The following is a 24,602-nucleotide window of genomic DNA, read 5'->3' as shown; positions in this document are numbered from 1 at the left end:
GTCAATCCGTGTAACCAACGATATCGTATTTATTTAATTTCTTAGCACTTGTACTGTATGAATTAACTGAATCAATAAATATATTTGAAATATAACCAGACATGTTATAAATTTTATTAAAAATACAAGATAAATTTTTACTTATGTTTTGAGTGAAACAAACAAACTTAACATTTTAATCAATTATTCCTATTATTAATCAGCTTTTTTAAGATACAGCATATTGCCATAACACGGGGGAATAGCCATGAGCCACAACCCAATTGTAGATTCATTTACAGTTTTTTTTTATTCGTAAGCTATGTAACCTTTTTTTTCTATCTTATTTTATAATTATTATTATTCTTTAGTTAATAGGATAACTCATTAAATTATCAATGTAAAGGCAAGATGATCAGTCCTTAACTTCTCAGCAACAGATAATGTCATATCATTCCTCGTCTTTCTCGGATCTTCTCGCTGTCCCCTTCCAAACTCCTCATCTGACAATAGATTCTATGCATTCCTCACATCATCACGAAAAAATTATTAGAAGTACTTTTTAAATAAACTATTTCATATGTACAAGCACTGTCGTTCACTAACAAACAGCTGCAAAAAAAGACATGTACAAACCTCGACCTTGAGTCTGGTTTCGGTTGGTTAGAAGATATTGCTTAAATCAATAAGCCAATGCGCAAAATTTAAAAAACAAAATAAACGAGGAACAATGAAATTCTAAAGCTTGATTACATTGGTTAGAAAATGGTACAAGATCTTGTGCAAGATTTGACCGAATTAATATTGTGTATATATTGGGTTAAATCTGTGGTCAAATACATAAAAATTGGAACAAAAGACAACATATTACACGCAGAGTAATATGTTGTAATTAATCAGAAGTCGCGTTGTCACAAGATAGCTTGTTTTATCAACTGTGAAACTGCCCGTTGTCTGTCATGGCATGTCACCTATGTGTAATTTTAAATCCCAGAAACTCTCGTGCAAAAAAGCATATTAAACGGCCCAATATTTCACACAAGAAACCGTAGAAAATCTTCTACCATTTTATGACCAGGGTAATACGAGCTTTAGATGAGAAAAATCCTCTTCACTTCTTCTACATAATAAATTGAATATCTCGTTATTATTTCTTGTTTCTTCGTACTTTGTGATAATTATTATTGACTAGTAAGTTTCACATTTGGTCGGCACTAAAGTTTTTGTTGTACTTTTTATTCAAATCTGCGATAAACTCTTCTTTCAGTTTCTTGAGACATCTGAAAAAGATTTTTTTATTATTTTATATGAAAAAAGGATCAAAAATATATTTAATGTGCATGCAAATCTTCGTAAAAAAACGCATTGGATTTAATATTGTCAATAGATTTTATCAAAATTTCTTAGTAACAGAAAGAAATATATTTTTTGAGGAACCCATTCCAGGGGTGCAATTATGATGCTTCTCTATTCCCTAGGGAGTGGTTAATTTGGAGATATTTATTTTTTCTATGCGAATAATTCTTGCTTCATGTATGGCCACACTAATGATTAAACGTCAAAAAATATGAACACGTGAAATCAAACATGATTTTCATTTAGAACATTATTGCGATCTTAAGCATTACCCAAAACACTTAATTAGGTTGAATTGACCAAACCGTATTAGTTTTATTTCCGTTTTTGAAGCAGTTTTATACACCATTTGACGTTTAATCATCAGTGTGGCCATTATATTAAGCAAAGTGTCATCGCATTGAAATAAAAAAATCTTCAAATAAATCACTCTCTAGGGGGAATAGAGAAGATTTAGAATACCATCACAGGGGCACGCACTCCATACGAACGGGGACAAATAAAATGCTTTTCATGCATCAGGAGTAGCAGAAAAGTGTGTACTCGAGTGTGTAAGTGTGTACGTTCCTCATAGGCAAATAAGCAGTACCTACCCTGCTAGATTATAAAAAATATAAGTAAAATAAAGCATATAATATGTACAAAGTGTGCGAGAAATTGCCAATATGCATTGGACAACTATGTCGAAGTCACAAACTTTAAATGCCTGCTTTGCTTACTAACATGGCAGTTTTTTTTTACATGAGAAAATATGTATATGTGGGTTCACATACATTTTATTTGAGTTGACAATGTGTCAGTATTAGTGATTGCTAAGGCACTGCTTAAATTATAATAATAAATTTATTTATTTATATATACGCCCAATGGGCATTTTTATGGACACATTTATACATAGAAAATTATTATAAAAAAAGTAGAAAGACTAGGGTTTATAATAGACTTTGTGGAAGTGGAAGCGAGAGAGAGGTGTTTATAATTGAAATTGATTCAGTGATCGTTTGAAAGAAGACAACTTGTTATCAAAGAAATCAAGACTGGTATGTTTGTTGGCAGACCTAAGAATTCTGGGCATAGGGCATACATAAATGAGCATATTAATGCCATCTAGCGGTTTCTTCATTTAATAGAAATAAATCATACTCAAAGGTCAAATCAATTATTTTATACGACTGATCGAATTCCTGAGAATATTGATGCGACTTCATATTACAAAAAAAATCTAAATGCAACATGAGCTGGTGAGGGAAATGTCTGTTTCACCATTAAAAAAAAACAACGCAATTTCTCGGTTAATTTTTATCAACAAAAAACTTATTATTAGCAAAGGAAGATGTACGCCTGAATTAGTGTTATTTCCATTCCATTTCGATAAACCAGTTAAAAAATGGTTTGGATGCTTGTTTGAAGGCTGAAGAACGCAAACAAAAAGCAGTACACGAGATATAGGCGCACCAGCAAAGGCTGCCTGCCTATAACAAATAATAGTGATAATAATCCAGCAAATGATAAAAACTGTTTGTAAATTGAATCCATGGAAACAGAGAAAAAATATCCGGTAGAAATACCTCCCATTATGACACTAGTGTTGCGGGCAAGCTTCTTCCAAAACGTGTCCTACTCTAGTACACCTTAGACCAATGCCTCAGTAAGCCACCCTCGTGCAGCTGCGAGGTTCAAACTTAAATATCCAAGTCCTAAGGTTTATTTAGAGACATTTATTCCTGAGACAGAAAGCACTACAGAACATTTTTTTTTTTGTCCATTCATTTTAAATATATTGGTAGGCACTGCTTAAATGACTCAAGACCTCCGGCACTGTTAGCAAATACGCCACTATTCTTCAAGGCGGACTTTTTTCCAGGAATAGCCATCAAGCGCAAAACACTCGTCAAGAGTTCTTTGCTCTTAGGATTATATTCTTAGTCGAAATTAGGCAGAACCACCCCATCCTATAATATCTACTATGGGTTGGTAGTATCGTAGAATAAACAATTAGTGTATTATGATTAAAATGGCAATCGGTGAACTTACAACCTATACTGCGTGGAGTTCCTGAATTTGTTGATCTCCAATGACGGGGCGTGAGGCATGTGTATTATGAAGGCGCTGGGTAGAACGACCAGGGTGTAGCCCTGCGCATGCATTTCCATAACATGGGACACTTTGTTCCAACCGAATCCTGTAAAGCGCGGATCATACGACGGTATTGTGTTGTGCGCAACTATATAGGGCTCGTAGTCCGGCTGCCAATCAATCTGAAATAAAATTAATCAAGATATTTGTAGGAATAAAGTAGTTGAGGGTTGGAGTTCTTACCCCAGTTAAAGATTGACAGAGAAGACACAAGGTTGCTGTTTGATGCGTATTTATTACATGGAGACTAAGATACAGCACTTGGTTGTATAGCACGAGCGTAGCGGCGATGATGGGTTGAAGAAACTGCACTTGAACTACATGCTGGAACTGTGACGTCGTCGAGCTGGATTGAAGTGAACTGAACTTGCTGGGCTCACTAACTGAACGGGCTAACTGATGTTGGTTGCGTCCTATGGTCTCTTTATAGACCATATTCCTTTGTAGTTTATTTCTTCATGGTAGGGACAATGTGAATGTACTGCAGGGTGACGATCCTGTCTTTATGTGCAATATTGCTAGAGTTGTAATATACGTTGTATTGGATTCGATAGAAAATGATGACTTGCATCGTCGGTCATTAGTCTGTTTTAGGTGAACTAATTTAACACGTGTGTGTCATCGACTATGGACTATGGACCCTACATATTTAACATCATTACCATCTCAAACGTCAAACATTGCCTATTTGAAATTCCATTTTGAAGGCTTGTAATCAAATTAAATAATATACGTAATGCAAAAGCAAACACGATATCTTGTAGAGCAGAAAATTATCATTTTGCTATACTTTCGGTGCTCATTTTTAAATTTGAAAAAAAACTTACGCAACTTATGTTAACACTTATAGATTCAGTTATTTTAGTAAATTGCACTCACTTGATAAGGGACTGTTGAGTTTCTCCATTTTTGGTAGTCAGTTGGAGCATGTCCTCGTTTCCAAACGTGATACCGAAATGTGTACAGATTTCCTTTTTCTAGCTGCCTCAGGACATTGGACTTGCTGCGAGGGAAGCTGGTTCGGTATCTCTGGGTCTCAAAGGCTGGAATCACAAGAGCCTGCGAAAAAATAAAAAACTTACTATAGGAAATGACACATGGCCAAGAAAATAAACATTTATAACAACAAAATATATTAAATTTTACCAATTTTCGGTTTAATTTTCATAAATACTTTTAGATACAGAATAAACAAATAACCATATTAATAATTCTCATTCAGTTACCTTTTTAAGGGGTCCCGGATTGATGAGTTGAATAGATTTCCTAAGGTACTCGTAGATTCCAAACATCGGCAAGAAGTCAATGTCCATCAGGAAAACATAAGGAGTGACTACATTTCTCAGTGCTACGTTCCTTAAGTGGTTGACTGGATAGTGCGTCTAAAATTCAACATGAATATTGAAATGCGTGTCTTATTAAAGTTAAGTTAAAAGTAATTTAAAATTTATACTTACATTTATTAAAGAGCTGAAACCTTTATTTATTCCACCTGGTCCATGAAGAAGTATAGAAATTTAAAAACTTTCAGGCGTTGCCTAGTATGTAGGTGAAATAATTCAATTAGATGAATCTCACCCGCATAAATAAAGGTTTCAGCTCTTTAACTTCACAAATATCAACAGATGAAAGAATTAGATGTTCTTTTCCCCGCATTAAAATTTTACACATTTTATTTATCAGTTTAAACACTCATTTTACATATTTTATCTATTAGTTAAAACAAAAATTTTGTTATTGACCATAAATATATGGACTCTATACTTGATGAATACTTCAGCTACTAACCTTTTAGATAATAAATTACTCACATATCCTGTGAGAACTGGGTAGTAGTGCTGTCATAGGCGCTTACAGACAATTGTGAGCACAGCGGTGAATGAGTAAATAAATGCACAGGGCTGATGACCTGCTATTAGCAGATTAAAGTAATCTATTTAAACGCCGTATAGAACGATTCGGCTTCGATTTGAAAATCCATATTTCTACACTTTTTCTAGTTTTTTCAATTTATTGTTGAATAATTATATCATGTACTTACTCCTTGTTTGAATACAAGATGATAGGCAATATTTTTCCGAATCTTAAGAACCTCGGACCAGTTTTCTATGAAGGAGAGAAATTCCTGGGCTTCTGCATCAGATACATAGACCGCCAAACTCATCGGACCTGCAATATTGTTTACATACTAGTTTATGGTTTAGTATTTTGGCAAATACTAAACCATAAACTAGATTCAACATAACTATTGGGGTTCAAACTGTCAGTAGGGTCGCAATGAGTCACACTTTGCTGGAGGGTGTGATTCTATTAAATGCTGCGAACGCCCAGTTGCATTCCAGAAAAATCTACCAGAGAAGGCAACGGGAAACCACTCTGGTCATCTTTTCCCAGGAATCACTATGGCGAATACATTCAACAAACAATTGTTCTAGCCTCGGAGTAGCGCAGGACCAAGATGCGTTCGCTGTAGTAATCGCCAATGTTGGGGGACCTGATAAGGCACATCAAGAAGAAGATTTGCCAAAAGACTGGTTCTCACGTACTGCTGTTTGTCTGCGTTCTTCTTCCTTCAAAAAAGCATCCAAACAGTTTATGAACTGGTTGACCGAAATGGAATAAAGGAATAGGCTCAATTTATTACGGTCTGGAACAACCCGCTGGAAAGGAAGTTTTTCTAAGGATCGAGGTGGAATTGGGGATGATAGAGTTGATAGTTATGACCCCGTAAATTGGTGTTGGGATTTAATTGATTCTCGTGCAGGGAGCAGTCATAGTAATTATTTAGTATCTTATATAAGGTACTCTCTCTTCCCCCATTTTTACAACAATATAAGTCCTAGTGCTATTAATCTACCGTGGTAGGACATTTGAGTAATTGTGTAGATAATTTAGTTATTTATTCCACATTTAGTTTGTCAACAGATGAGGTCATGCCTGAATTTACAGCCTAATAGACATCGTCAGACGTTATAAGTTGGTTTGAGAGAGAGATCCTCATTATTTTGCATTTTATTTTACATACCTTCCCAGTGTAAGCATAATTCTTCCAAGAACTGCAATCTGTCCATGGACAACTGAGCAACAAGGGTCACATCATAACTATCCTTGTGGCTATAATCGAATTCCATAAAGTACAAATGGGTGCGCCATTTTGTGGAGTGAGCAAAGCGAAAAGAGTAGCAAGGGTCTGTTTCATTCACCTGCAAATAACAAAAAAAAATCAAATGTTTTCATTATCAAACCAAAAAAATCATCATCATTTCACGCCTGCTTCCTACACGGAGCATATGGTGTCCATAGCTTCCAGTCATCTCTGTTGGGTGCTTCTGCCCGATTCAAATCCATTTCTCATAGTTCTAATATAAACTACAGACAAACTGTTAGTAGTGAACATCCGGGGCTAGAGAACCTTGACGTCTTGTTAAATAGGCGAGCGTAGTTAAGTTTCCTCATAAGGTCGTGGACCCGGAAACAGAGCATAACGCTCTGGCCAAAAGCGCAAAGTCAGCACCATGGGAAGGAACTACTAAAGGGGTCAATATGTTTCTTTTTTGGGTGATACCGTGTGTGTTGGATATATTCCTGAACAATCATCATCACCCAAAAAGAAACATATTGATAACAGTGACCGTGAAAACCTTTGCACCCATTTTACTAAAGGGGTGTTTGTAAAGGTTAACTTTTGACCTAATGAAATTTAGCTGAAACAAAGTGAGGATTATCATTAGAGCCCTTAAAGGGCACTGCAGATTAAATAAACACTTTACTAGAATTAACCTTTTTGAAACTTCTAAAGTAAGTTCTGCAATGCGGATGTTGAAACACCTATACACATTCTATGTGAATGTGTTGCTTTAAATCACAAAAGAAGCTGCATTCTCGGTGGATCACTTGTTAAACCTTAGATTATTAGAGACCTTAGAGATTTAGCAATATAAGAAGACTCACCCTCCATTCGGTGGGCAGGCTCTTTAAAGACCTAGGCTTGGGGGGCGAGAACTAGTTTACAGGGGTCCGCTACAATAGATCTGCACAGGTCGCACTGACCCCCATTTTCCAGAATAAGGTATGCGCAGTATGTGGCTGAGCCAACCGTATCGCCTCAGCCATTGCTATTTTCGCTATCTTGTTACAAAATTACCTTGTTGTCTGCAGTGTCAGCGGTACAGGTGGTCAGCTTATTTCTCAATAGATTACCATCATATCCCAAGAACATCTGATACACACTCTGGAAATACTTGATATTCTTCAACTTCACTTTGTATTTTCTGGGAGAGTTCCAGTGAATTATCTACAAACAATTCAACATGATAATAAATAATGTACATCAAATAGTATAAATCTAGGATTGGGAGATGGGAGGAAACGCAGAGGCGAACTTTGAAAGGTAATAAAACCACCCTAAATAAATCTGCTTTCTTGACCTTTTAAGATCTCCAAATCAGTGTTTAAGTTTATACATTAGTAATTTTGTTAATCTATCTTTAGTTTCAATGACTAAATTACCATAATCATCATCGTAAGCTCGACAGCCCCAGTTGGGCCTTGGCTGAATCCAGAAGTCTCATCCATTCTCGTCTGTCTGCTGCCTCTGTCTTCCAGTTTCTTATCTGTAGTGTAGATGTGTCAGCACTGACAGAATTCATCCAAAGCATTTTGGTCTTTTTTGGTCTTCTACGTCCCTTTGGCACAGCGTGAGATGTTTTATGAGGTTGTCGTCGTTCATTCTGATTACATTACTAGCCCATCCCAAGCGCCCCACCTTTATGGAACTGATCACATCAGGCTCTCCATAGATAGAATATAACTCCTTACTGTATCGACGACGCAAACTGTTAAAATATTTCCGTTATGATTTCTTGACTGATATCTGATGTGTAAGATTGATCAGCTTACCATTATCTAATAGATAATCGAAATATTCAGTATTTGGTGTTCTAATCTATTACCCTACTCACGATATGAAGACCATGGTGTTAACTGTTAGTAAAATGAATATTGACTGACCTTAATGACACCATAGTTCATGGTGTAACAGCCCTCACTCCTGGTGTAGTCGCTGAGCTGCACATTCCACTCACACTGCATCCTCATCACAATTTCAGGTCTCAGCTTTATGACGGCATTGAACACATCCTGGTCTGCCAGCTTTGTCTCCAAATGTATCCTCAAGTTGATCTCAGCGACTTCCCGCCACAGTTTCGGCCAATCCAAGGCAGTTTCCCGCATGTTCACTAAGTTTAGTAAAATAACACCTGTGTTAAAGCCCCGCCCGATGGCAGGCCAAGGTTCAAATTCGTGTAATAAAGGCTTGCGTAGATACCAATCACTTTGGTTTTCAACAAGACCTAGTACCTGCAAAAATGAAGACTTGAAGTAACAACTTTAAGCAAAATAGAGTAATGCGACTAACTTTTTTCGGGTGATCGTCACGGTACGAATGATACGAAGCATCAAGCTTCTTGTTTTAGTTTTCTTTATTTTTTATCGACCAACAAAAAAAACATTAATATAACTTAAGTTACCTCAGTTCCTTTCATCTTTACAAACAGAGCCCAAAGTTCTGCTACGTCGGAGAGGAATATGAGGTCTGTATCCAACACGATGACCTGACGCAGGCCTATGGGCAGTCTCTGTGGAAGAGTCAGTTTCAGGAGCCCGTAAACACCGGAGTAATGGGCGTTCTTGATCCAACTGACGGAAGGAATGGCGTCGCTGGTGTGATAAAAGCTGATGGAAACTGGAAGTACCAAAACACACCTAAGCGATGCGAGTAAAATATTTGCGTGCAAGTATTTAATATTCTGTTTTTTTGCTATCTTATTTTTAAAATATTTATACTTATCTCGAATTTGTGTTTATTAGACCTTATTTTTTTGTAAATGTAAATGCCATTATTAATTAATTTCATTATATAAAATAATTAATATAATATTATTCTTATTCTTAGAGGGGGGGGTCAGTGCTATTCAAGCTTCTGACGAAGATCTATTGTGACAAGTCTCCGTGAATAGTTCTCGCCCCCTATGCCCAGGTCTATAAAGAGCCTGGCTACTGGCTACTGTGTGGAAGGCGAGTTTAAATTTTGCCAAATCTCCCCTTCTAAGCCCAGGTCTATAAAGAGCGTGTGAAAGGCGAGAGTTTACATTTTGCTAAATCTCCCCCTCCAAGCCCAGATCCGTAAAGTATCGGGTTAATAGGTAGGGGGCGAGCTCTTTAATATCCTCAGGTTTAACCAGTGGTCCCCCGAGGATGAGACTCCTTTTATGATGTAAAGCATCACATTCACATAGAATGTGGATAGATGTTTCCTCATCTGCACTGCAGAACCTACATCTAGAAGTTTCGGAAAGGTTCATTCTAGCAAGGTGTTTGTTTAATCTGCAGTGCCCTGTAAGGGCTCTAGTAAAGGCCCTCACTTGATTTCGGCTAAAGTAACTACAGTAACGATATAGTAACTGCATATATTTTTTGTTTATTACTCATGGTTTTTACTCATGCATAGATTTTCTGTATGTATTTTTTGTTACGCATGTTTAAAAAAAAAACTGTTTATCACTCATACATATTTTTATTCGTTACAATGAAAGTTATATTTTTTTTTCCTAAACGTATATATTTTGTACATTATTTTTTGTTTGTTACGCATGCATAAATTTTCCATTCTATGTTTTTGTATTTTTTGTTACCCATGTAAAAAAAAACAATTGTTTATCACTCGTGTATACTCATGGGCTTCTAGTCTCGACACAAATTTTAGTCTCGAGACTGAGACGAGAAAAATAATAAATAAAATTATTTTTTACCTTCTGGAAGGTCCCATGTATTGAAGAGTGTTTCCAATATGTTAAAGGCAATATCGTCAATCATCAAATGGAAGTGTATGGGATTCCTTCTGTAGAATAAGATGGATTTGATAAGAGGAACAATTCCTCTGGTGGAATTATATCCCCCACATACTAAGGCCACGTGTATTGTCTCACAAGCCTCTACGTTTTCATCAGTTAACTGCAATAAAAAAAATGTTTTTAGCACAATCCAACAAAAGGGGAAAAACAAAAATTCTGAGTCCAACCTATGGCAGAGGTGGTATTGACAATAAAATCATTGAGGTAGTCAATGAATATGGATAACTTGGATATAAAGCAAAGTCGAAGAGCACCAAACTGCTAAAATACCACGGCAAATAGGACTAAGCTGGGCTGCATTCGGTGGTTCAACATAAGATATACTTGGAAACAACGAGGTGCCTATAAAATCTATGACTGGTGTATATTGCCAGTGATGACGTATGGTCTGGAAACTATGCCTCTTACTGCCAGTAGATTACAAAAGTTATAGTGCATTCAGCGAGCAATGGAAAGACAAATGTTGGGCGTCAGTCTCGAATTAGAAATGAGATTAGACGCCGAACAAAGGTTAGACATCGCAGAAAGAACAGCAAAGCTAATGTGGCAGTGGGCGGGGTGTCAGATCGTCTCCTAAAATCCCAAAGTGGAGGCCTTGGAACAACAAAAGAAGAGTAGGAAGACCACAAAGTAGGTGGACAAATGATATTGTCCAGCTTGCAAGTCGTAGATGGCAAACGATAGCCTAAGACAGAAAATATTTGTAGAGTTTGGAAGAGGCCTGTGTACAGCAAGTAAGTTAGTGATCCCACAGAAAAATAAGAAGTGAAAATTCAAAGCTTCACCTATTTGATTAAACAGTTACACTTTTGGGCCATTTTAATGCAGGTATGTCATCAATGCTAATTATATTCCTAGGTAGAACCGAAAATTCCGGGGATAGCAACTGGTAATGATTATTCCACTCAATTTCAATTTATTTTATGAATTATATGTACATTACAAATTTAAGGTGTACATATTATAAAAAATATTAAAAAATACATAAGAGGGACTCCTTCAAAGGAGTAGGAGAATCCTGCTCTGGAAAACCCCTTCGGATACATGGAACAGATCAACATCTAGAGCGATGTTGTTTAGCATAGCGGTAGCTCTTGGTCCTGTATATTGGAATATGAAACAATCTATGCTGACGCTGTCTTAGGTAATGATCAGGAACATAAGAACCAAAGCTCATCATAATCTAAGGATTATTGGCCATAACGCACAACCATCAATAAAAATGTGTAGTCGAATACACATTCCTTTTAGTCTCTAGACTGCTGTAGCCAACCATATCTTGGAGAAACGTGGTCGGGTACAGCCAAGCACTCTCTCTTAAATATTTTAATTTAAAAATAAAAACAAGTACTCTAGAATTTAAAAAGAAATAAATTACTGCAGAGCCGAACCTACTTGAAGTTCAGTTGGTAATCAGAACCAGACACTTGCTTACAAGGGAGGTGAGAATAGTATGTTTGTATAAATTTACAAATGAGTATATTCCGTCCCTTTTCAGTAAGTGAAGAAGCGCTAGATTCTGCTGAATGACTGGCTTAACACGGACTTACGATTTTTTTACAATGCAGTAGAATCAAACAGTTAATTTAAGTCGTCTAATTATATAAAAAGTTAAAAATGAACGGAAGTGGCTTACCATGTTCCCAAATCGGCTTACGTTGAATGGTCTTTGCTTGTAAACTTCATTCTTTCTTTCCCTAGTCAACTCTTCCAAGTGATTGTGCGACACTTTTAACTGCGCCTTTAACATTTCGTTCTGCTTTATCAAAACATTCGCGTCGTTTTCCGGCCACTTGTACCAAAATACGATGACAGTTACCCAAACACCTAAAGCACAGCTTATCCATGGTCTAAACACGGTTCGTAACACGACATTTTTATAGCGAATAGCAAATTATTTTAAAACACCACGAAAAATACAAACGAACAGCGGAGAACATTAGAGATCTCTCTGTCTTCACAATTGTCACTGTTTACATTATTTAAGGTTAACGAAACTGGAATTAACTGCGTTGGCTATTATTGCATAAAATAAACAAAAAACAGAGCTTGTACACGGAAGTGATGATATAATATATAACTAATTAAATTTTCTGGGAGTGTTCACTGGCCAATTGTGCCTAAATTACCAAATTGAATTAAAGCGCCCGATAACAAATGACAAACTTTGACAATTGTTGTTTTGCAGTGTTGCCACTATAAAATAAACATTGTCAATTAAAATTGGTACCATTGAGAATCAAGTTTGACTCATGGGCTAACTTTGAACACTACTCTGTTTTTTTTTGGCGTTGTTATGAAACCTTTATAAAGCAATTGTTTTCTATTATTGTAGCGAACTAACTTTTAACCTGCAAATAAGAGCAATCCCTTTTTGAGATATTTTTATTTAGTTTACAGTAAACTTTTTTAATGCTATAATTTTATTAAAATGCAGTTTCACCAAGAATAAACTTTTAACGTTTATTTATAAATAATAAAATACTCTAAAATCACATTATTTATACACATATACCTCACTGAACGAAATAACATCGCACAATACATAAATTGGGTAAATAAATGAATACTAAAAAAAAAACACTCTGGGTTTGGTATTATAGTTTACATATATAATATGTATAAAATCAGTATAATAAAATCCATATCACGGATGACGTGAATTAACGACAAACGTCAAAAATGTATTACGTTTGAATTTTTAATTTCTTCATTACTTATAGTTACTTTCTAAAAAGGGTAAAAAATCTTAGATAATAAAATGTGTGGTAAACAAGACATATAGTGTTTTGTGAAAGAGCGTTGGTTAAAAATGGTAAATTCAATTTAAATCACGCAATATTGGAATTATTTAGCAAACGGGGAAATTAATCGGAAATATATTATTTGCTCCAATCGTGATGCACGCAGGGCTGAATTCATTTTATTTTATTTCCTGACGTTTACAATGAGTTGTTAATAGGTCAAAAATACTAATTTACTAGTTTATTAACTCTAGTCACAAAAGCCACAAACGCATATTTTTTTGTCATTGTGACCTTATTTTAAAATTAGTTTTATTATTTATTTTTATAATTTATATTTATACAACATATTAGTTTGTTAATATAATTACCAAGGTACTATCGAGTATGGAATGCAGAATAATAATAATTTGACTTTTAAATGCAAACAAAAAAAAATACCATATCTAGGTGATTGATACCCAATGATTTGAACTATCGTCATAATATTATTAAACAAAAAGCTCTTAGAATCTTCAGTCAGTCCAGATTTTGTGGCAAGCAAAGGGGTTTGAAAAAAAAAAACAATTTGCTATCTACGTTATAAATATAAAAGACAAACCGTTTGCTGACCATGAAGCTGCCAGGATTTGCCCAGAAAAAAAATTGAAGAAATAACGGGGTCTCAAAACTTGAAAAATGTACGCAAATAATCCACAGACAATTCCGGAGCCCTAAACGAAAATTCTAGTAATTGACAAAGTTCACCCACAATAGAGAAATATCAAATACTACGATTAGGTACCGATAAAAATATATGAAATAGATTTAGAATAATTAATTGTATTTTTAAAATTAATATGGATATTGCTGAAAAATGTTTTCATACATAAATGTAAAAAATAAATTCAATAAAAACACGACGTGTTTGGCCTTGGTTGTTGTGACGTCAAGATTCGTGAATTCGTTCTACACAAATTTCAATGATAGGAACAAATAAACATGAATCGTGAGCGTGGCCAATGGAATCGCCGTTTTTGCGGGAATTCAAAATGACAAATTTAAAAGTATTTTTTATGCTTCTAATAATTAGCAAAAAATTTTCTTTTTATTTGACAGTATTTAATAGACCTTAATTACTTTGAAACTGTCAAAAAGTGGTATTTCCCTAAAGAAGACGTTTGCCTACAAAGCCAAGGCGGCCATTTGTCTTATGTTGTGTTCCAAACGTTATCTCCATGTCCATATATTACATTGAAAAAAAAACACCCGCAAAATTCAATTGCAGTATGTGTTTTAATAAAAAAAAATGAATTCAAGTAGGTTTTGAGACACCACTAGATACACGCAAACCAAGGTTTAAAGGGACGAAACTGGTATTTGGTGTAAAATTTAATAATATGTATTTATTTATTCATATTTTACTCTTACAAACTATAAACAATAATAAAAATATTGTGACCTCACTGGGGTTGCCCGTGTCGAGGACACTTAACAATATACTTTTTTGAAATGTTTTTACATTTGACATTAAACAAAGAAGACTAACTTAATAAACAGAGATAATAAACAAAATATTTAGGCTGTTTTAAAAACTGGGTATATATGTACATCTATATTATTTATATTACAAAACGCACAATGAAAATAACAAAAACCTAACATAAGCTATACACTTATGGGGCGGTTGATTCAATATAGGTTTGGGCGAATGAGACAATTCATTTTGCTTCTACCTAGCTCCACTATCCATTTTTTATAGCCTTTTAAAAAAAATCTCGTTACTAATTGTTTTAATAGATAGTGGAAGTAGGTTATAGATTTTAATTTAATAATACTATAAAAAAAATTGTCCGAAAGTGGTATTAGTTTGTATTTGTTTAAATTGTCTTTGAGTTGAGGATCTAGTGATTATTTTATTTGTTTGTGATTTATTGTAGGAGTTATGTCTTTCATTTGAGTAATAGTAGTTGTCGAATCTGTAAGCGAGTATTGTTTTAGCGTATAACTGTTTTGGTGTCATAAGCTGTGATTTGTGGAATATTTTTTCAGTAGATGTCTGTAACGGGACTCTGAGTATTATTTTAATTATGGATTTTTGTGCAACAAATACATTATTTAAAACTGTGTCACTTGCACCATCCCAACCGATTATACCGTACTCCGAAATTGACTGGCATAATGGAAAATAAATCTTTAAAAGTTATTAATTAATTATATTTCGAATTGTTTTGAATATATACGTTAGTCTTTTAAGTTTATTAGTAATATTTTCAATCTGCTGTTTCCACTTTAAATTCATATCAATAATAACTTCTAAGTATTTGACATGCCAATATTAGGCAATTACAATGAGCACTTTGAAGACAATTATTATTTCAATTTATTTTAACGGAGAGGGAAGATGTTTTTCCCGCTCTGTTGAAATAAATTTAAATATGAACAACTCCCTAGGGAGGAAATCCAGCCAGTCTGCAAGCATTTGGACATAATCAAACATTGTACAATTATTATTATTGAGAAACTTTGCTGGTATGTCTTTAAACTGTATTTTTTTAAATGTAACTATGTCATTATCGACTGTTTGTTTCTTTAAAATAAATAAATAAAACATTTGTTACTGGATAAAAATGACCAATAAAACGCCAATGTTATTTTTTACGGTTTGACAGATAGATAAAGGTAATAATAATTTTGAACTGATTTTTTTATGGATCCAAACCCTTGATTTTGTATTGGCCCTGAGTCTTGTATAACACGGCTTCACATAACACGCCATTTTAATATAACTTATTGAATGTGTAAAAGGGTTACCAGAATAATAAACTTAATTTTACAAACGATTTATGATTTTGCAGCTGAAGTAAAGTTTTAATGTCTGCAAAATCACGTTTTCTATAAAGTAAACAAACGTAAAAGTTTGAAAATAATTATGATTTGAAGGTTATTTTATAGGAAGCAGTAAAAAAGTTATAAAAACTAACGAAAGCCGAAAATTCATTATGTTCTAAAGCTGATACAAAAGTTTCACCGGCATTAGAGCCGATGTGCGGTGGCGTAATATTAAATATGTTCGTGGATATTATATTATTATGTACCCTGTTGTATTAATTATTATATTTTGATATAATATACATATTATAAATCGGTGTAAAAAAGTATTTGAATAAAATGTTTAATAGGGAAAAATGAAGATTTCTGGGAGCAAACAAATTCATTAAAAATATTGTTTTATTGAGGCAACCATAGAATTAAGAATAGTCCAGAAACCGCATACGCACATCAAACAGAAGGTGACTCAACTACTCATAAATAAGTAGGTTTACGTTTTGACACATTAGTTTCTTTGTAGACGTCGCTCAGTACGCGACTCCTGATTTGAATTCAACTATGCCGTGTTGTGTCCCTTTGTGATCCTAGCAGTATTTTTAAACTTAAAAATACTGCTAGGATCTTAAAGAAATAGGATGCAATCACATTTCATTTGTAATTTGCAAATAAATGTGTATATAAAAAATGCATTACTTAAAAATTGAATTATTTTTCCATCTGTCAGATTGTCGAAGAAACAAAATGAACATTTCGTTAGTGTTGCCAAGGTAGTAAGTTTTTTTTACCCTGCTTTGCTCATCTAATGAAAGAATTAATGAAAATTAGACCTCAGATTAAACAACGCCGTGGGGGACATTTGAACGACATTATCTTTAAAACAACAAATATTATTTAACATGATATAAAAATATCCGTTTTATGTCAAATAAAATTTGTTTTATATTTTAAGTTTAAAGTTCATCAATTCAATTACTCTTATTAAATGACCCTTTACTTATCTACTATGTTGTGTCAATCAATGTTTCCGCGTGCACAATAAGAATAAGAGATTCCTTTTTTTTTAACCTTACATTTGTAAAATGATTTTTTTTTCTTCCCATGAAGCAACATTAGCCGGTGACTTCACGAATGCACGCGGCGAAAGTAAGGCGGAGTGAGGGAATTATTGGACACAGTCCGATGTACTCAAATATGATTCTACGCTCCTTCTGGACTATTCTTTATTCTATGGAGGGAACACTAAACAATGTTATTACTACAGTAAAACAAAGAGATTTATTTAATATTTTGTTACTGTTACTTGACTCTCCATTGTTTTAATTGTTCCTTTTAAGCGTTTTGGCATCCCCAAAATAAGTTTTTTTCATGATTTCTTGCAGTTTTTTATCTCATTTACTCCTCATTTTTTGACATCTTTCAGTTTCATATATTTATTTGTGGTACCCTGAAAATTGTATCAGTACAATTTTATTTTACTACTGGGGGTATACATTATACATCATTAATTGTCAGCCTCGTGATGTAATGGACTCTATATTGTCTTTTACAAAATGCGACTATACGAGGAGGAAAATCGAAAAGAAGGTATTCCTATTAGGAAGAATAACGATAAACTAGACCTTAAAACCTCTCTACTGATATTTAAAAGTATAATCGTTCCCCACATAGATTATTGCTCCAGTATTTTATATTTAAGTAATGAGGGAGATCTAAAGAGACTATAAATAATACAAAACAAAGCGATGAGGATAATATTAAGATGTAAGAGAATGATTGACAGATGAATGATAAACAGTTCTTACAGCCCGTGTGACGAGTGATATGTGATGTTATTTTATTGAATTTTTATTTAAACTATTGTCTTATTATATATAATATCCCCTCATACCAGCACTTTTGCTGATTGGGAATAAATTCTACAAATAAAATATGTAATAAAATGTAATATGTAATGATTGAACTTCTAAATATAATGACAATTGATCAAATAATCTAATTTAATGTTGCTAATGAAGTTATCAAAAATATTTAACTTTTTAGAGAAATACTAGAGTCTTGTTATTTATTCAAATATTTAAATTTTTAGTCCATTTCCTGAAAGTCGCAAATAACTTGTGCTAGAAAAATGGAAATTGAGTTGTGGTAGAATGGGTTTTGAACCTGGGACCTTTGATCCGTGAGTCCACAATACTACCACGGAACCACAACCCGGTTTTAAAAGAATAATTCCGAAATATTTTCAACACAAATAGAAAAATAATGAGTTCTTTCATAACTATGCAACAAGAGGATCTAAAAATATAAGACTAGAAAATAAATCAAAAGCAATGTCTCAGATCTGCCGTATTATGTACAAGGAAATACAGTTATTTAAGGAAATGCCAGAAAGCACGAAAAACTAAAAAAATGTAATTATATTTCAAATTTAATGTAATGAGTATACAGGTGTCCCATAATCCAAGATTTTTCTTATATGAGCTGTGATGCCAGCTTATGACTCACCAAAAAATGCAAAAAATGACCTCAGTAAAAGTGTCTTAGTTTTCACTGAAATAAACAAACTTTCCACCTATTTTTTTGTTTTTCATAAATTTCATAAAAAGTACATGTTTTTGTAAAATTCTAAACATATCTACTTTTACACACCTAGCAAATGCTATCACTGTAACTCTCCAAAAAAGAGACTAACTCTTGTGCTTGGAGAGTGACTTACACTGTTTTAGTTGTGTATTTATAAGAGTTTATATAATTTTAAATACGAGTACATGAAAAAAAAAAAAGAAAAACATAGGATATATAAAGAAAAAACAAAAAACAAAAGTACATTCATACTAATTAAAATTTAATGTCGTTTTTACACGAGTTCAAAAAATTTCTTTAGAGTAACTTTAAATTTATTTATTGACATATTATTTTTAATAGTTTTTAGTTCATAAGGAAGATAAAGATTAAATTCACCAAATCAATTGTTTAAATCGGAATTCCTGATAAATGAAATAATGATACAATCAGCTCATTTTGCATTAAAAAACCTTTTTTAAAGTAAAACATGATGAATGTTTTACCATTTTAAAAACAACATAAATCAAACAATTTTAAAAAATTACTTGCTAGGTTAACGTCGTATATATTTTTTTCAGGGTGAAGAGTAAAAGTTACCGAAAGATATATTTTTAATTCATTGACCGGCATGAATATTTTTTTTCCGCCAAAGCAAACCAGTATTTGTAATATTTTGGACTGTGATCAATAGAGGAGGTCGACAATGTTTGAGTATGTCCAAATGCTTGCAGACTGGCTGGATTTTCTCCCTAGGGAGTTATTTACAAAAGTCATCAGATGGAAGAGTTGAGGAAATGTGGATGTTCAAACATGGGCAGAATGGTGAATGTTACACGGTGCAAAGTGGCCACGTACACCAGCCAATGACAGGTCATACGCCCTGTAAATGCCTAGACTTCCATATTCCCTTCTCAATAATGTTTTCCCCCTCTGTTGAAATAAATTTAAATAAAAGAGGTATTCAGGATTGTGAAACATAAATGAGAATCCTAAAATATGAAAATTTGAAGAAGTGGCACTCGAGAAAATGATTTCAAGTGTAAATGCTCGGGAAATTCATAGAAGTGGAAATATGTCGAAAAATAAGGCACTTTTACCGAGGTCATATTTGCATTTTTGGTGAGTGATGAGTCACGAGCTGGCCTAACACCCCTTAGACCAGTGTTTCGTACGCCCCACCGTTGGGGCTTAACGCCTCAGAGGTGGGGCACCGCGCTTCAGAGATGAGACACGTCGGCATTCCGCATATAAAGAGGAATACTCATCGGTCATACAAAAAAATGCCTGAGGTGTATAAAATTGATATATACGCCTAATTGTACTTTAAAAAGAATAAAACCCGTTACAATTTCAAGAAAAATGGATTTGCGAAGAAAATAACACAAAATACCTTAATATTACTTTGCATGCCAGAAAATTATTATTACTCTTTCCCTCATCTTATTTGGTGGAATATGGTTTTAGCGCCATATGCGATTTACTCATTAAAAAACGAAATAGATTGGATATAACTAATAGAGGTATAAAGGGGACCTAAGACTGAAATTTACTAAGTTAGATCCGGACATCAAATTTCTTTGTAGCAAGCGTAACTGAATTAATTATGAAAATCTTCATCTTCACATACCTCTTGTTTCATCTAATTTTAGGCAAAATTCATATTTATGGCGAACTTTTAATAATTTTAATGTAATAAATAAATCATTTGACATAGATTTATTTGCAAATAATCTTAATGACGTACGGCGTTTGCTTTCGAAATAATTCGTAGTATTTTTTCTTTTCTTTTGAATTTACATAAATTACTATTTTTTTAAATTTATTTATTTACAATTTAAAAAAACCCGTTAGGGTTACATTAGAAATTTAATATTGTCTAGTCATTTTATTTCTCGTCTAGTCCAGTTAGTTCAGTCATCATGTGCTTTTTCAGATTGATTTTAAATTTGTCTCCAGTAAAAGTTTTCAAGTAGTAAGGTAGGTCGTTGTAGTGTTTGAGTCCATTATGTAGTATTTTTGACTGTCCTGTGTTTGTCTTTGCTTTTTCAATATCATAGTGTTGTTGTTGTCTGGTGTTATATTTGTGTATGTCAGCATTTTTGACTAATATTATGTCGTCGTCTTGTATGTTTCCCAGTGTTATTTTGTGCACAATTTTTAAGGTCTCAATTTTAGTCAAGTAGTTTATGTCAAACTGGTGTGTTTTTTTGTACAGTTCAGTCGTAGAGGTCAGGTAGGGTAGGTTGTATGTTAGTTTAAGAATTTTATTTTGTTGTCTTTGTATTCTTGTTACCAGTTCCCCAGAAGGCGATCATGTAACTCAATTTACTTTTGACATATGCTTCGTACATCATAATGTTTATTTCATGTTCGAGAATCTTTTTTAACTTACTGCGATGCTACTTGTGAAAACCTGTAATTGGCTTATTTTTTATTTGTTTTGTTATATATATAAGATAATTATGGCTGTTGGTTATCCAAAAGAATAAAAATAAAAAAAATCTTCGTTATTAGTGTAACACAATTTTATTATTTTACAAGAACACTACTATAGGTTCGGGAGAGCACTCCTCCCATCGACGGGTGATATAGTAAGTTTTATATCACCCGTCGATGGGAGGAGTGCTCTCCCGAAACTATAGTTGTATTCTTGTAAAATAATAAAATTGTGTAACACTAATAACAAAGTTTTATTTTCATAATAATTTATAATGAAGTGTTACGAAGTGAATGCCGATTCAATTAAAAATATTGAGTAACTGAATTTAATCATGAATTAGGCGTCAAGATATGTCTGTGTTTGTACTAAATTTCAATTGTCACTTTTGTTTTATTATTGTTTTAATTTTATTTTATTCTATTTAATTACATTTTCAATTTGTGTTTTGTAATAATTTCAGTTAAAATATATGTATTAGAATAGATTTTATTTCATTTCATTAGGGGTTCATATGTTTACAAATGTTTTGCAGTTTAGTTTCATTTATTAGTGAAAATAATAGGGTTGGTGTTATTTTAAATGATAATTCAAGTACCAGTAGATGCGTATTTTTCCGATTCCGAATATGTGTTTAACTCATTTTCGAAAAAAATGTTAGATGCGTCCTTCTTTCTTATGACGGCAAAATAGTGATAAATAATGTTAGAATAAGGATAGATGTAAATGTTTCGTTGTGAATAAATATTAGACTATGTTTATCATAGAACTAAATTGAATACTACTTACAACCTACTTCCACTATCTATTAAAACAATTAGTAACGAGAAAATGTTTAAAAAGGCTATAAAAAATGGATAGTGGAGCTAGGTAGAAGTAAAATGGATTGTCTCATTCGCCCATACCAATATTGAATCAACTGCTCCACAAGTGTATAGCTTATGTTAGGTTTTTGTTATTTTCATTGCGTGTTTTGTAATATAAATAATATAGATGTACATAAATACCTTGTTTTTAAAACTGTCTAAATATTTGTTAATTATCTTCGTTTTTTTAAGTTAGTCTTCTTTGTTTATTCTCAAATGTAATTTAAAAAAAAGTATATTGTTAAGTGTCCTCGGCACGGGAAACCTCAGTGAGGTCACATCATTTTTATTATTAATATAGTTTGTGAGCAAAAAATATGAATAAATAAATAAATAAATAAATGAAAAAAAAATGTTTTCCCTCTCTGTTACAAAAAATTAAAAAACACCGTTTTAAATAAATATTTCATGTCAACCACGTCGGAAACCTGAGACCTCTAGCATAGTAGTCAAACGCGCTGACCACTATACCACGAGGCCGACAAGACAATATCATCATATCTAATGTATTGTCCACATGTAAACGATACTTAGGTAGCATTTGAACTGTTCCGATATTTTCACTCACCCCCCGACCTAGATATTACTCCCCATGTCGTGATATTATTTAGGATTTTGACGTTTGCATAATTTTATCTGCTATTTGGTGATATCGTCTAGCTTCATCATGCGATATTTGTGCGCGTCACAGCCTGGTTCCACAATCCGTTTACCACCATCGATCCATATTCCATACAGCCATTTATGAAATCGTGGAACTAAATGGCATTGTGGAAATACCAGCTACATGGCACTGATATGATTCCGGACAATCTATCAATAAAAAACCCCATTAACTCTTTCAGACCAGAATGAACTCTACAGAAATGGCGCTATAAAAATGATCTAAAACAAGTAATAGGTAAATGAGCTTGTATTACTATTATGTCCAGAATGTGTAAATTAGTCAATTCATCACACGACTTGGAATTCTTTGGGATAGATCTTCCGGCTTTTCGTAGATCTCTTCGCGACTAAACAGTGTGGGATGAAGTTGGATTGGCATGGTTTATCTCAAAGTTTTAGGTCTTTCGGTTTTTTTAATATATTGTATACAATTATTGTTTTGCCCTTGTTTGTCTTTGCTGAATAGTTTTATGTTCTTTTTGTTCAGTTTCTTGCATTTATGTTTCTTCATGTAACTGTTGTAATTGGCTTAGGCCGTATATATAATAAATAAATAAATAAAGTGGAATCTCTCATAACGAGTAATTCGCATAGCGAGCAAAACAGATTGTGAAAAAATGCTTCCTCAACGAGCGACATTCCGCATGACGAGTGACGCAGAAAGGGGAAGTCCCATCTTCACGTCACTCACTCGTGAGCCGGGACTTCCGCGCCAGTGCGTCAATCTCTGGTTAGCAGTCGTCCCGCTAGCACGTTAGTGTCGCGTGTGATCACATTTTTTTTCCAAACTTGTGTTCAGACATTGTTTGTATTTCTTTTTTTGCAAAGTTATTATTTTGATGTTTGTGAAGTTAAAGAGCTAAAGCAGGCAAGATTCATCTAATTGAATTATTTCACCTACATACCAGGCAACGCCTGAAAATTTCATTATTTTCAATTTCTATACTTCTTCATGGACCAGGTGGATTTAGCAACAATGTTTTGAGTTTGTTCAAATGTTTGTAGACAAGGACTGGATTCAACTCCTTGGGGATCTGTTAATATTAGCATATTACAACAGAGATGAAAAACATTTTAGATAAGGTGATATAGAAGTCTAGGCATCTACAGGGCTTATGACCTGTCATTGGCTGGTTTAAGTGGCCACTTTACACACTGTAACATTTACCATTCCGCCCATTTTCGAACATCTATATTCCTTCAACTCTTTCATCTGTTGATGTTTGTGAAGTTAAAGAGCTGAAACCTTTATTTACGCGGGTGAGATTCATCTAATTGAATTAGAATTGAAGAAATATAGATGTTTGAAAATGGGCAAAATGGTGAATATTACACAGTGTGTAAAGTTGCTACTTAAACCAGCCAATGACAGGTCGTAAGCCCTGTAGATGCCTAGACTTCTATATTACCTTCTCTAAAACGTTCTTCATTTCTGTTGTAATATGTTAATATTAACAGCTCCCCAGGGAGTTAAATCCAGTATTTGTCTACAAAAATTTTGACAAACTCAAAATGTTGTTGAATATTTTAGTTAGTTTGATAATGTTCTAACAAGGCTAAACGCGTCACATCATACAATGTTGTAGATTTAAAAAATAAAAGTAGGATTAAAACGAATGAAAGTATTTTATTTTGGATACCTTACCAAATTTTACGAATTATTCTCGCTAAGACGTGTCCCACTATAAAAGTAAAAGATGAGTGATCTTCGAGACTGATGTCGCGAAAGCGATGAAACCGGTTGCTGGCTATTCAAAATTAGTGGATTTAAGTATCACTCATCTTCTACTTCCATATCAAATTATAATCAACTTCCACAAAGAATTTTCACTGACAAACTTGATTATTTTTAATGAATTATCGTTTGTCATTGTGTTTCTAAACGCTTCACCATCTTCAAGGCTGCAATGCTGAGTCTGCAGTTTGTTTAAACACGAAATGTCTCAATATGTGTAAAAATTGCTCCCACGCTCTTTACTAATAGGAACACCTAAATAATTTCAATACTACCTTTGTCATTGGTATGTAGACAAACTATCAGACGTTTCATCTTTACAGAGTGGCTAGCACATGAGTCACGGAGTGTTCGTTCGCTTGCCGAATTCGCTTCGTTCGCTTGTAGGAGGAGCGGAAC

General features: G+C 33.7%; 1 protein-coding gene across 1 annotated transcript; it reads right to left on the bottom strand.

Moving 5' to 3' along the window:
* Positions 1 to 345: 345 nt before the first annotated feature.
* On the bottom strand, positions 346 to 12,571 carry LOC148280501 (xylosyl- and glucuronyltransferase LARGE2s-like). Its single transcript, XM_088228287.1, has 11 exons — positions 12,019 to 12,571; positions 10,281 to 10,482; positions 9,000 to 9,214; positions 8,482 to 8,829; positions 7,616 to 7,765; positions 6,497 to 6,674; positions 5,513 to 5,640; positions 4,698 to 4,853; positions 4,351 to 4,530; positions 3,370 to 3,593; positions 346 to 1,259 (listed from the first exon to the last, which is right to left on the bottom strand). The coding sequence occupies exons 1-11, from the start codon at positions 12,130 to 12,132 to the stop codon at positions 1,178 to 1,180; spliced, it is 1,977 nt and encodes a 658-aa protein (XP_088084413.1). The 5' UTR covers positions 12,133 to 12,571; the 3' UTR covers positions 346 to 1,177.
* Positions 12,572 to 24,602: the final 12,031 nt, after the last annotated feature.

The sequence above is a fragment of the Micrasema longulum genome, unplaced genomic scaffold (genome assembly GCF_059751315.1).
Source record: "Micrasema longulum isolate JH-2025_06_02 unplaced genomic scaffold, ASM5975131v1 h1tg000575l, whole genome shotgun sequence".
In the NCBI taxonomy this organism is placed as follows: domain Eukaryota; kingdom Metazoa; phylum Arthropoda; class Insecta; order Trichoptera; family Brachycentridae; genus Micrasema; species Micrasema longulum.
This window is presented reverse-complemented; position numbering and strand designations above follow the sequence as displayed.

Coding starts and splice junctions, on each gene's coding strand:
- LOC148280501 (XM_088228287.1), bottom strand. CDS start 12,132: ATGTTAAAGGCGCAGTTAAAAGTGTCGCACAATCACTTGGAAGAGTTG. Junction 8,830..8,999: donor TAAAGATGAAAGGAACTGAG/GTAACTTAAGTT, acceptor TCATTTTTGCAG/GTACTAGGTCTTGTTGAAAA. Junction 3,594..4,350: donor ACTCAACAGTCCCTTATCAA/GTGAGTGCAATT, acceptor ATTTTATTTCAG/ATTGATTGGCAGCCGGACTA.